General features: G+C 39.4%; 1 protein-coding gene across 6 annotated transcripts in view; it reads right to left on the bottom strand.

The window, feature by feature from the left end:
* ARHGEF38 (Rho guanine nucleotide exchange factor 38) overlaps positions 1-14,688 on the bottom strand; it is a 122,810-nt gene that overhangs the window by 78,220 nt on the left and 29,902 nt on the right. For all 6 annotated transcript variants that reach the window (XR_006653246.2, XR_006653245.2, XM_045183650.2 and 3 more), the window contains exon 2: positions 4,144-4,331. Coding sequence is in view for 4 of the 6 variants with exons in the window: in XM_045183650.2 (XP_045039585.2) it covers positions 4,144-4,331 (188 nt within the window). In the remaining 2 variants the exon portion in view is untranslated. The remainder of the gene's footprint in view (positions 1-4,143; positions 4,332-14,688) is intronic.

Here is a 14,688-nt window from a genome sequence, read left to right as displayed (position 1 = left end):
GTAACTTGTGTGCAAAGACCATGGCATTTAAATAGTTAGGAGGGAAATGAGGACATGAAGGAGCTAATGAACATTTTAAAGGTGGTAATTAATGTTCTGGTGGCACCGATTAACTACCTCAGCACTCATATAAGTGTTTATAACATTTATATGAGTTCCTGAACATTTACTTACCTAGTCAAAGGTTAAGAGCATTAAGAAGTGGGAAAAAATTGGATCTGACTTGAGAAATCTGAGAAACCTTAAAACGATTGCTGTTGTCAGAGGTGGTTCAGTGGGGACTAATCGGTTCCTTGACTGAAACTGCTACTCCAAGGAGGAAGGCAGCGTGCTGGGAGATAACCAGATGAAAAGAAGTGCCAGACATGAAAACTCAACAAGCTATGAACAATCTTAATATAACAACACAGGAAATCTGAGTTAGAATTCTGAGAACTGTACTTCCAAACATTGAGAACAAAAGTTAAACTATCTGACATCATGATGGAAACATTTTATTTTACATGGTCTGAAGCCCCAATTCTGAGGATTGCTTAAAGGATTACATAGGAAGCAAAAAAGGAGAAAAACAACAAAAACAAGAGTTAGAGAGACTGTATAAGAGTGCAGCTCAGCAATGGCGTTTACACTGATGGGGCCAGTGTAGTTCACCTGTGTAGGATGTGGTTTAACATTGAAAACACTTTCATACTGAACAAACTTCTTATCTTACTTGATACAAAAATGGACTATGAATTCAAAGGAAAACATTTTCTTATATACTTAGTCTTTTTTAGACTGATCATTAACTCCTCAGGAATAAATTTTTGGTAAAATGTGATTGCTTTCAAACATATCTTAGTCACATACGTATGCTTTTATACATATTAAATGTTTTATACTCAAGTTAATAAAAGAGAGAAATAAGAGAGAATCTAGACAATTATTTTGGGGTTTGGTTTTGGTTTTTTTAGATAGCAGAGAATGAAGATGAAAATGATCCAAAAGGGAGGACATTGGCAGGAAGGAAACCCTTGAGTAAGCCTGGGGCTAACTCCACTGCATTCGTGAGGAGAGAGGTAGTAGGAGCAGGAACCGTTAGCCAGGTTGCAGGGGTGGAAATTCAGGTAGGTTGGCAGATTTGGGGTCAAGAGTGTATGCATTTTATTTTTCTCAATAAAAGGGTGGGAAAGGCTGTTTGTTGAGAGGAAATAAGAGAAAGTGAGGTGTGAGGAGAAAGAAGATGTGAAAGAATCCCTTCAGAGACATCACTGAGAGTCCCGCTTGAAGAAAATGGCCTTGAATTTTAAAAGAGATTGGTTCAGACGCCAGGGTAATGGTGCAAAGTAGGCAGAAAATTGGATTTCATCAAGGGAAAACCAATTCATTCCCAGGCAAGTACCTGAAAACAGAGAGAGAAAAGAGTATTGTGTTCATCTTCTAGGAGTGATTATAATGAAGGACTCATGGAAATTAAACCAGGTGTGGGCTGGATGAACAGTGAAAAGGTGGGGCTTAGGTCAGTAGCTTGGGGGTCCTGGTGGCATCAAATATATTTGGAGACAAGGTGCCAGTGACAGTGGGCTGAAGTGAGGCTGTGGGGGTTGGGGACCAGTAATCCTGAAGTTCTGATTTTGAGAAAGTGAAGGTATTGGTGATGGCAGTTCTAGGGGCTGGCCCTGGAGTGAGTGGCTGAGACGGGTTTGAGGAATGGTGACTGGATATGAACAAGACAAGAAACTGACTGAGAGACAGGGAGGCTGTGGGGCCCATTTGCCTAAATATTGAAATCAACTAAAATTCATGTCTGAATGATGGAGAGAGAGAGAGAGAGAGAGAGGGAGAGAGAGATTAAGGAGGGATGGGGAGAGGGAAAGGGAAAGGGGAGAAGAGAAGAGATGGGAACAGTGGGCTATGTTCTAAACTTTCCAAAGAATAGGAGAGACTGGTGGGAATGCACCACAGGGAGGCTAGGCAGTGGTAGGCTCTGATGCCATGTACAGTTAAAATTAGCATTTGAAGAGATGTGTAAATGAAAACATTGTTGATAACCATTAACATCTGCTAGAAAAGAGGTTATACATCAGATGCAGCTAGTTTATATTAAATAAAACACACCAAAATGATTTTATGTACTTAGTAATGAAACCAGAGAGCAAATATCTCTCATGACTATGAATGTTATTCTTACTGTTATAGGATTCATAAGAAATTTCCAAATTCAGGATGTTGCCAGTTACCTTCTAATTTGAGAATCGTGCGAGGGGAAGTGAGAATACCGATGAAGTGCTTGGGAGGGGACCTGACCGACAGCACACACGGAATAAAGGGCCATGAAGGAGTGAAACGGAGATGACTTTCTATGAAGGAGAAATTCCAAGTCAGTTTTGCCACTTTTTTTATACATTGTCTTAAATCAAAATACAACTTTTATATCAAAGTTCACCTTGATGTATACTGGTTTTCCCTAATTTGCACTCCCTAATTTTTTTTAACATTTCTGAGAAGAGACTTTTGTTAAAAAATATACCCTGTGCTTCCGGATTTTGTAAGTACTGGGGCAAAGATTGGATAATCGATGTTGGGACAACTGGCTGGCAGTATTTTTGTAATTAAGGGTACGTGTTAATATGCCAAATGCTAAAACAAATGAATTAACCTTAAACAAGGTTTTTAGTTTTTAATCTTAAACAAGTTTAGAAGGCAAAAGACAAATAGAAAATTAGTTGCAGCATGTAGGGTGGAAAAGAATACACTTAATAAAAAAGAGGTTTCGTAAAACAGTAAGAAAAAGACAAGCCCTAACTTCTTTAAAGCACAAAAGACATGATTATGAATAAGGATTGAATATAGAAGTGGCCAATGAATACATAAGAAGATATTTTTCAGAAGAAATCAAAAGAACCCAGTCTTTATTGTTTATAAAATCAAAAATGCTCAGCTGCAAGGGGGAGGCAGAGAATCAGCCCTCTCAATCACTGTTAATGGGAATGAAAATTAAAACGGTATCAACTTTTTGGGTGTCAGTTGGCAATTTTTATCAAAATCCTAACTGTGCATCTCTTTGACCTAGCCGTGCCACTTTTAGGAATTTATTCTAAAGACATAAGGTGACAGCACCCAAAACATAGTGTGTTTCAGCATCAGCAACACTAGAAAGAGATTGAAAAGTGTGAGTAGTCATAAAAATAGGCGTCCAACAGTTTGCTCAATGAAACAAGTGTGTTACAAGATAGCATGTGTGCTTTAGATTACAGTTATGTAAAAATATATCTAAAAGAATGGTAATTATCTCAACATAGTGAAATTTCTGATCATTTTTACTTTCTAGTTTATGTTTTGTACATTGAATAGTGTGTGGGGACCCCTCGCAACCCTGTGATGAGATTGTCACTCCTCCTCGTCTTTGCTCCCCTCTGCCTGGAGTGCCCTTTACCTCCTTCACTTCTCTGCTCAAATGTCCCCCATTAGAAAGGTCTGCGTTTGCCACGCTATTTGAAACAGAAACACCACTCCTGTGTTCTAATGCTCATCCCTCATCCCTGTGCTAGTTTTCTCTGCTGTACTTAACACCATCCGATATTTTAAAATTTTTTCTTTTTTTATTATTTATTGTCTGACTCTTCCCCTCCCCACTAGAAACTAAACCTCACAGGGGCAGGGCTTGGCTTGTGTTCTAAACTGTAACCCCAGTGCAGGAAACAGTGCGAATCCAGACTCCATCAATACGTGATGAGTGGATGAAAACACCCATATAGGTATGCATGTGGGAGTGTGCACTCACGAACGTGTGTGCACGCACGAACACGTGTGTACAGGGATGTATGAGTCCAGCATCCTTACCTTTCCTCTAATTCTCCACAAGAATTTCCTTGAAAAGCCTCAATTAAAAAACGAGGAGAAAAATTTGAATTTCTTTTCCCCCATATTTTAAAACACAGTTTCCTTGGCCAAAAGGACAGACTCTGGGTGTCCCTCTGCTGATGCAGAAGGGTCAGTCTGATGATGCCTTCTGTCCGCCACTGCAAACCCGGACCCAGGGACAAGGGCCCGTGCCCCCACCCGCAATCCAGCAGGCACCGCCACTGACACCCTTGGATGCTTTGATTCCATGAAGTTGATGATCCTGTTTAGGATGGGGGTGGGGTTCAGAGTTGCCTGTACCTGTTTGTTTCTCAGGGGCTGGACCACTTCCTTAATGCATAGCTCTAGGTCGTTGAGATAGTCCTTCTCCGTCTGTATCAGCTCCTTGATGATTTTCGAACGCTTTGCCATCATTCTCCGCATCTGATGCTCGTCCTCCTGTGCCGGGGTCTCAGCCGCAGGACACCCAGCCTGCGGAGTCATCCTTTCTGTGAAGTGAAAGCATGCACATGTGAGGCGGTCTGCTGAGGCTGTGCTCCCCTTACACACAAGCCGGGGCAGGGTCACTGTGCGCGAGGAAAAACGCTCACAGTGCGGTGGAGGTGCGTTCTGAGGACTGGAGGACGTGTGGTCGTGCGCCCTAAGTGGGAATCCTATGAAAACATGAGCATGAAGGGATGTGAGAACGAACCACTTTTGAGAACTCAGTTAAATGATATTTGACTGTCATGGTTTGTGTTTAAAATATCTCACTGCTACTGTTTTAGGGGTTAAACTGATCTTCAAGCTAGAGGTAAAAGTTCACAACACAGTTCACGACTTCTTCCGGATACAATTACTTTTTAAAAATTACAAAAAATATTGTTGGCCTACGATATCCTATTATTTTCAGGTGTACAACGTAGCGATCAGATGTTAATATACCTTACCAAGTGATTGCCACAGTAGGTCTAGTAGCCATATTACCATACAGTTATGACGACACTTTTATCTTTATTCCCTGTGCTGTACATTACATCTCTGTGACTTACTGTATAACTGTTGGTTCACACATCTTAATCCCCCTCACCTTTTGTCCATCACCAAACCCTTCCTATCTTTAAACCATCAGTTTTTTCTCAGTATCATAAGTATCTATGAGGTTGTTTCTTCATTTGGTATTTGTTTTTTACATTCCACATATAAGTGAAATCATATGGTATTGGTATTTCTCTGTCTATTTTATTTTACTTAGCATAATACCTTCTAGGTCCATCCATCTTAATGCAAATGGCAAGATTTCATTTCATTCTTTTTTATGGCTGAATAATTCTGTGTGTGTGTGTGTCTAATCTCACATCATTTTTATCCATCCATCTATCAGTGGACACCCAGATTGCTTCTATAGCTTGGTTGTGGTAACTAATGCTGCAGTGAACCTAGGGATGCATCTTTTCAAACTAGTGTTTTGGATTTCTTCGGATAAATAGCTAGACATGGGGTTCCTGTATCATATGGTAGTTCTATTTTTAATTTTTGGAGTGACTTACACACTGTTTTACACAGTGGCTGCACCAGTTTAAATTCCCACCCACAGTACACCAGGGTCTCTTTTCTCCACATCCTCACCAACACTCATTCTTTGTTGTTTTTTTGATAATAGTAATTCGGACAGGTGTGAGGTCATCTCTCTGTGGTTTTGATGTGCATGTCCCTCAATGGTGTTGAGCATCTTTTCATGTGTCTGTTGACCATCTATCTATATGTCCTCTTTGGAGAAATATCTATTGAGGTCCTTGGCCCATTTTTAAATCATTTTTAAATCACTGTTTGCATTTTTCATATTGAGTTGTATGAATTCTTAATATACTTGTATTTTAACCCCTTATCAGATATGTCATTTGCAAATATCTCCTGCCATTCAGTAGGTTGCCTTGTTATTTTGTTGATGGTTTCCATCATGGTGCAAAAGCTTTTGAGTATGACGTGGTCTCATTGGTTTATTTTTACTTAAGTTGCCTGTGCCCTAGGAGACATATCTAAAAAATATTGGAAGACTGATGTCAAAGAGATTATTGCCTATGTTTTCATCTAGAAGTCCTATGGTTTCACATCCTATATTTAAGCCTTTAAATTATTTTGAGTTTATTTTTGTATGTGGTGTAAGAAAATGGTCTAGTTTCACTTTTTTGTATGTATCTTGAACACATTTGCTTTTTAAATGTAGGGAGGATTTTTAATTAGTAAGTAGAACACCTTCCAGATTTGTTTGTTCCCATTATTAAAATTGATTGTCCCCCATTAAAGTGAATAATATGCTAACCTCCCTAAAATGGAAAACAATTGCAAATGACTGGGATCTGTCTTTCAAATCACAATCAGAATCCATGAAAAGTGAAGTAGTAGTGGATTAAGTAAATATCAGCTAAATTTTTTGTACATGTTATCTTTAATACTATGCATATCTTGTTATCTCAAAATTCTTGAACTGCCAAACAGAAAATTTTAATAAAAAATGATGATGCTGAAGAGATGTTAAGATAAATGAGAAGCCTCACATGCAGCCAAGGTTTTATATGAAGTATACCATGAGAAGGCTGAATAGTTTCAAGGATGAGCTTCCTACAGCGACGTACAATGTTGGAAGCCACAAACTAGGTCACAGATGATATTAGAACAGTGACAGAGAGCAGGGCAGTATGTGTGTGTGTAAATAAATTTGCTGTAAACTCAAGGTCATCACAAACTTAATTTTTATCTTAGGCTCTGCAGTTGCAGAAGTAATTTCATTTCCTTTAAAGCTAATGTGATTTTAGTAACTGACATGTTAGACATCTTCGATGCTGACACCACTTCCTGAGAATGTGGAACTTTACAAAAGGGCTTATAAAGACTGTATGGAGAAAAAGTGCACAGGTCACAGTGTATGGGAAGAACGGATACTCTCTTAGATGTCTCCAGAAATGAAAACTAAGAAAATTGGAGAAACTATATAGTAGAGGAGGGAATGGTTCTGTGTGCAAGGACTGTGCCAAGAATGTGAAGAGACACTGCAAAAGTAGTGAGTACTACTCTTTTCCTGCCCACTAATTTCTGGAGTTCCCGCAGAGGCTCCGTAATCAAACCCGAGTGGAGAATACCGTGAAGGTCATTCCAGTGTTAGTTGGAAGGTGCACTAGTTGATCCTGATGTGCAGGTAAGTACATTTCTGGACCATTTGCCTGTAGTTATCCTTTCTCCATCAGGAAAGAAAATGGATTTGACAGATACTATCTGAGAGCACATAGTTTTACAAGACTTGGGCCATTCGGTGCCAGAGAAATAATCTGCCAGAGTTATAAAAGAAAAGAGGATCAAAATAAGGAGGGAATGAATTCATGAAATGTTCTCCAGCCTGCATATCTTAATTTATGTTATGCTCACTTTTGGATGCTGCTAATTTATAGTGTTTTTATTGGAGAGTAGAAGAAGTCTGCCTATCATCACCCTAAATATAAAAGTAAAAGTTACAATCAGGTGTCATTATTATGAGTTATTTTGGACATAAAACAGGAAGGCAGGTCACTGGTGAGGGGGCGTGAAGTGAGCAGGCTGTATACACCACATGACCTCCTCCCTGAGCCTCCTTTCGTCTGCTTCTTCTAAAAGGGTGAGGATTGGATGAGAGAGATCAGAGGAGGAGTGACTTTTTTAAATTTATTTTCTCTCTTGGGATATATGAAGTAGCTCATACTTACACACAAAAACACCTCACTGATATGGCGTTGACAAACCAGTGTGGATGGTATTCAATTATTAGTTAACATTACCTTGACAATAAAAGGGATGTTACTGAAATACTGTTCAAATACTGATGTCTGTTTTTCCAAGTTCTAATCTTTGTGCCTTATCAAATGTATCTACCAATGATCTGAGGGGACTATCAAGGAGAAGGGTGACCCCCTGATCTTTGGGAAGGAAATACCCCTACAATACATTTTCAGGTTTTTTAGTTCTAAATATAGGACTCGATTACTATATTAAATTAATTTATTTCACAGATTTCCCCTTGCTACACTTTAAAATGTGCTACATCAAATGTTATCAATTAAAGCTTGCTTAGGTTTTCTAATACTGCTCAAGAACTTGTTTAGCTACAACTGGGGCCCATGGTAGCTGAAATACAGTGTTGGTCACGGTATTCAACTTCAGAAACTTTTCCCCTCAGGTATGAAAACATTTTCAGAGAACTTACAGTTGAGCAAACAAAATATTTTTGTTCTTTTGACTCAAGTTCCTTGCAGGAACAAAGACTTGACTTGCATCATTTTATGGTCAGGTCTGTAAATACTTCTTATGTTGGCACTTCTTAAACCAACAAACTCTCTGCAATGCATTGTGGGCACAAGCTTTGTTTTTATAAGATCCTCTCTACTTTCAAAACTTTTATCTTTTAGTTATACTGTGATTTTAATTAATGCATGAATACTACCAACCTGTATCACTCAATGCTGTCCCTCTGTTGAGTCCTCCTCCCGTGTAGCCACGTTGTCATTTTTGTGTGTGTGTGTCAAGCTCTCCCCTCACCAGCCAGATCTGAAGCTACATTAGCCTGGAGATCTCTCCTAGCTCCACCCTGATGCCTATCTGAGGCCTGAACCTCCTAATGCACCCATGCCCTGAGGCTCTTTCTGTGGCAACCAGCCTGGGCTCCCATACTGCAGTTTTTCTTAAAAAATAAAATATAAAATAAAATAAAATAAACTCTGGTCAAACTCAGTGGGTACCAGAGACATACAGGGACAAACTGAATTGTGTGGCTTCAGGGTGAGAGCTGAAGGGACAGCTGCCAATTTCTGTGTTCAGCCCTCCCCCGACAGAGCCAAACCTGATTCTGCACTAGCCTGATGCACTCCATTATCTCCACCATGTTGACTCCCTCAGACCTTGCCTCACCTAACTCACATTCTGCTCAAGGTTCCTTCAGTGGCTGAGCCTAAGGCACGTCTCAAAGTGCCTTGATTGAGTCTTTCATTAACCTTCCTCAGGCTTGGAACTGATGGCAGCTACCCTTAGTTCATAACATGGCCCATCCCATGACATCCAAGCCCAGCACAGGCAGCTACCAACTGCAGATCACTTTGTATCTCCTGGCAGGTAGCCCTGGGACAGTCTCAGGCAGCTTCTGATATTGATCTGCACCTGACTCTATACTAAGAGGGCCCAGAATCAACACGCCCAATGGCAAGCATCAAAGGACAACAAAATACCACCCAAGTAGCTCCACAAGCAGCATACCTAAAGGGACATCTTGGTAAGCACCAGATTTTGCTTGAGCTAATCCCACTCCATGGGGGCAGTCCCCGCATTGCAGTTCCTATGATGTGGTCATAGCAAATCCTCACAGACAGTCAGCCTGATGATTGATCCCACCCACTAACATGCCAACAGCAGTCAAAGCACAGTTATAACAGCTCACACACAAAACCCACACAAAGGACAGTCCTGGAGCACCTGGCTCAGGTGATCAGGGAGACTGTGCCACTGGACACCTACTACATCAGGTCAACCTGCCAAGACTGGGAAACATAACAAATCTACCTAACACATATAAACAAACACAGAGAGGCAGCCAAAATGAGGAGGCAAAGAAACATGTCTCACATAAAAAAACAACAAAAGAAGAAATCTCCAGAAAAAGAACTAAATGAAATGGAAGCAAACAGTCTGCAGAATACAAAACACTGGTTATAAAGATACTCAAGGAGCTTAGTGAGAACTTCAACAAATAGATAGTAAGCATGAAAAGGACATCAAAATCATAAAAAGAACCAATCAAAATGAAGAATACACTAGAAGTAATCAACAGCATATTAGATGAAGCAGGGGACTGAATGAGCCATTTGGAATACAAGGGAGCAGAAAACACCTATTCAGAAGAGCAAAAAAAAAAAAAGTAATTAAAAAACTAAGAATAGTGTAAGAGAGTTCTCGGACATCATCAAGCATAGTGACATCCACATCATAGAGTTACCAGAAAGAAAAGAGACTGAGCAAGGGATTGTGAACTTATTTGAAGAAGTAATGACTGAAAAATTCCTTAACTTGTCAAAGAAACAAGACACATAAGTGCAGAAAGAGCAGATATTCCCAAACAAGATGAACTCAAAAGGATCACACCAAGAAACATTGTAATTAGAATGCCAAATGTTAAAAGACAAAGAGAGAATCTTAAAACCAGCAAGAGAAAGACACTCAGTTACCTACAAATGAGCTCCCATTAGAATGTCAGTCTCTTTTCCCAAAAGAAAATTTGTAGGCCAGAAGAGACTGACACAAAATGTTCAAAGTGATGTAAAGCAAAGACCTACTACAAAGACTATTCTACCCAGCAAGGCCATCATTTAAAATTGAAGGAAAGATAAAGAGCTTCCTAAACAAGAAAAAGCTAAATGAGTTCATCACCCCTAAACCAGTATTACAAGAAATCTTAAAGGGAATTTTTTAAGAAGAAAAAAGAATAATATAAATATAAAGAATAAAATGCTGCCCTGTCTGGTGTGGCTCAGTGGATTGAGCGCAGGCCTGGGAACCAAAGGGTTGCCAGTTTAATTCCCAGTGAGAGAACATTCCTGGGCTGCAGGCCAGTTCAGGTCCCCAGGAGGGGACATACGAGATGCAACTACACATTGATGTTACTCTCCCTCTCTTCCTCTCTCCCTTCCCCTCTGTCTAAAATAAAATTAAAACATAGAATAAAATGCCAACAACTATATGCCTATCAATAATCACTGTAAGGGTAAATGGAATAAATGCTTTAATCAAAAGCACAGAGTGGCTGAATGGATAAAAAAAGAAAACTCATGCATTCATACATATGTTGCCTACAAGAGATCCACTTCAGATTGAAAGACAAACATAGACTGAAAATAAAGGGATGAAAAAAGAAATTTCTAGCAAATAGAAATGAGAGAAACAACTTGGGTAGCAACATTGTATCAGACAAAATAGAGTTTAAACTAAAAGTTATGATAAGAGACAAAACTATATTTCATAGTGATAAAGGGATCAATCCAAAAAGAGAGTGTAACCCTTACAAACATTTTTGCACCCAACATAAGAGCAATCAAATATGTAAACCAAATATTGATGAACATAAATGGAGGGAGCGACAGCACTACAGTCATAGTATGGGACTTTGATATCCCGTGGACATCAATGTAGAGATAGTCCAGGCAAAATCAACAAGGAAATAAGTGGCCCTAAATGACAATAGGACCAGATAGATTTAATTGATAATTTTAGAGCATTTCACCCAAAGAGCAGAATATATATTCTTTTTAAGCATATATGAAACATTTTCTAGGATAGAGCACGTTAAGACACAAAACAAGTCTCATTAAACTTAAAAAGTTTGAAATTATTGAAGCATTGTCTCCAACCACAATTGTATAAAACTAAAAAGCAATTACAAGAAGAAAATGGAAAAGGACACAAACACATGGAGGCTAAATAACGTGCTATTAAACAATGAGTGGGTTAGTAATGAGATCAAAGAAGAAATCAAAAGCTACACTGAGACAAATGAAAATGAACACACAACAATTCAAAATCAATGGGACACAGCAAAAGCAGGCCTAAGGGGGAAAATTCTTAGCAATATAGGCTGACCTCAAAATAGAATATTGACTAAATGTAAGACCTGAAATCATAAAACTCCTGGAAGAAAACACAGAAAACTCTCTGACATTGCTCTTACTAATATATATTTTTCTAATATATAATCTCCTTGGGCAAGGGAAACAAAAACAAAGAAACAAATGGGACCACATCAAACTAAAGTTTTTGCACAGCAAAGGAAACCATCAATGAAATAAAACAACTATGTACTGAATGGAAGAAGATATATTCAAAACTTGTAAAGAAGACATACAACTCAACACGCCCCCCCAACAATCCTATTCATAAATGAGCAGGAGACTTGAATAGCCACTTCTTCAAAGAGGACATACAGATGGCCAAGAGACATATGAAAGCTGCTCCATGTCACTAATTATTAGAGAAATGCAGGTTAAAACCACAATGAGATATCACCTCACACCTGTCAGAATGGTATTGTCAATAAATCAACAAACAAATGTCGGAGAGGACTTGAAAGAAAGGGAATCCTATACACTGCTGGTGGGATTGCAAATTGGTGCCACTACTATGGTAAACAGTGTGGAGATTACTCAAAAAATTAAAAATAGAAATGCCTTATGACCCAACAATTCTACTTCTGGGACAGACAATTTCTACTTCTACACAGGTGGGCAAAAGTAAGTTAAATTACCAGCCATTATTACCTGCAAGAAAAATCATAAGTAAGGCTTCAAAATAACAATAATAAGACAAATAATAGAAATAATACAACAATTAATAAATAAGTAGTAATACAAGAATAAACTCTGTGTTTTGTGTACTCACAACTCTAAACCTATTTTTGCTCACTCCTGTATATCCAAAGAAATCCAAAATACTAATTCAAATAGATATATACACCTCTGTGTTCATTTCAGTGTTATTTATAATGGCCAAGATACAGAAGCAACCCATGTACCCATCAATAGATGACTGGATTAGGAAAATGTGGTGCATATATACAATGGAATATTATTCGGCTGTAAAAAGGAATGAAATGCAAGCATTTGCAACAACATGGATGAACCTAGAAGGTAGTATGCTAAGTGAATTAGGTCAGAAAGAGAAAGACAAATACCATATGATTACACTTATATGTGGAATCCAAAGAATAAAATAAATGAACAAGGAAACCCCCCCAGAAACAGACTCACAGATATAGTGAACAAACTGATGAGTGAAAAAGGTGAATGGAGTGAGAAGTCACAAAAAAGTCTCAGGACTGTAAAGTCCAGCATAGGATATACAGTCAATAATATTGTGATAACTATGAGTGGTGCCAGGTGGGACCTAGAATTATCCAGGAGATCAGTTTGTAAATTGTCTAACCACTAGGCTGTATACCTGAAACAAATACAAAATAAAATTTAAATCTAAGATAAAACTCCAGTGAAAAAATTAGATCAGTGGCTGTCCGGGGCTAGGGATCAGAGTTGACTGCAGAATCATGAGAAGACCTAGGGTGTTGGAAACGTTCCTACATATTGATTGTAGTGGTGTTTACACCACTGAGTACAATTACAAAATTCAAACCCGACATGCAAATGGGTGACTTGTATTATATGTAAATTATACCACAATAGACTGTGGAGGAAAAATTCATGAGGCAAATACTGCTTTCTAACAAATAACCAAATAACAGGAACCTTCTCAGTTTTAAATAAACAATGATGCATTTCCAGCAGAGAAAAAAAAAAAAAGACAAGCAAAGAAAAGAAAAGGCAAACTTTTCATCCTCAAAATGAAGCCTGAAGATAGCTTTGCAGGAAGGTGGTGCCTAAAAGCCTCCAGTGGCTGTTAGTTAAGACCGCTTTGCTAAGTCCATAACCTGCCCGCTTAGGCCTCAGCCATCTGTCCGACGCCTGGATCCCTGTAATCTCCCCAATCACTTATGCTCAGAGAGACTGCTGGGTTTGGAAACAATTGCTGAACATCAGGGGTCCGCATATCTGGACACTAGTGGTCCTAATTTACATTTCTGCTATTGATGTGCTTTCTCTGGTTTCTGTAATTGGAATTCTTGATCACCGTGGTAGGCAGAATAATGCCCCCCCCCCCCCCCGAGGATGGCCACATTCTGATCCTCAGACCGGTGACTGTGCTACCTTACATGGCAAAACAGACCACTGCTGTGGTTAGGGTTACAGACTTCGAGATGGGGAGATTATCCTGGATCATCCAAGGGGACCCAATCTGATCACATTAGCCCTTAGACGAGGAAGCGGAGAGCAGAACAGGAAAGATGAAAAGTGACAGGGACTGAACCCACCATTTTTTGTTGTGAAGGCAGAGGAAGGAAGCTAAGAGCCATGGAACACCAGGAGCCTTTGGCAGCTGAGAACAAACAGCCTTTGGCTGCAAGCCAGCAAGGAAGTAGGTTCCAACAACCGGAAAGAGCGAGGAATAGATTCTCCCCCTTGATCCTCTAGCAAAGAGCACACCGACACTTTGATTCAACCCACACTTTGCTTTCTGCCTGTGAGACTCTAAGCAGAGACCCAGCCAAGCCCTCTAGGCTTCTGACCTATGGAAACCATGAGATACTGTATCTGTGTGATTTTAAACACTGAACTGTGGTGATTTGTTATAGCAGTAACAGGAAGCTAATATCCCCACACATTGAAGAGATTGCCAGTTGGACTTTTCCCTTCCATGTAGTTTTCTGGTTTTGCTCAATGTTTTGGATCCCTGTACAGGCCAAAAAAAAAAAAAAAAAAAAATCACACTTAGAATATCAGTGTAGGGTTGGACGAAAAGCTTTCAATTAGATAAACAATGAACCAGGTACTCCTTGTGGTCTGATGCATTAGCACCTTGAATTTAGTTTGATAGTTTCCTAAGCAGCCACATGACAGCCGGACTGGCATTTCCAGTTATGGCCATGTGTCTGAGGACCGTGGCAGTGACAGTGGCTAACAGAAGGAACAGCCGCTGTAAAAGAAGGCAGCCCACTCAAGGCATATTTCATGAATCAGGAGAAAGGAATCTCAACCTGCCTGACAGAGATCCAGAGACATATAAAAATGCCAGATAAAGCATTTTGAAAAAATTTAAAGGAATGATGAGCCTTCAAAAATGTGCAAGAAATCCTTTGAGGGCAGATAGCCCACTCTGAATGTAGTCCATGCAATTAAGTGAAGCTGAAACCACCAACGTTTCTGGAGGCATCAGCAGACACTGGTAGACTAGGAAGATGGGAAGTTTGTA

Source organism: Desmodus rotundus, chromosome 4, assembly GCF_022682495.2.
Source record: "Desmodus rotundus isolate HL8 chromosome 4, HLdesRot8A.1, whole genome shotgun sequence".
NCBI lineage: Eukaryota > Metazoa > Chordata > Mammalia > Chiroptera > Phyllostomidae > Desmodus > Desmodus rotundus.
Note: the sequence above shows the minus strand (reverse complement) of the source record. Positions and strands in the feature narration are given on the sequence as shown.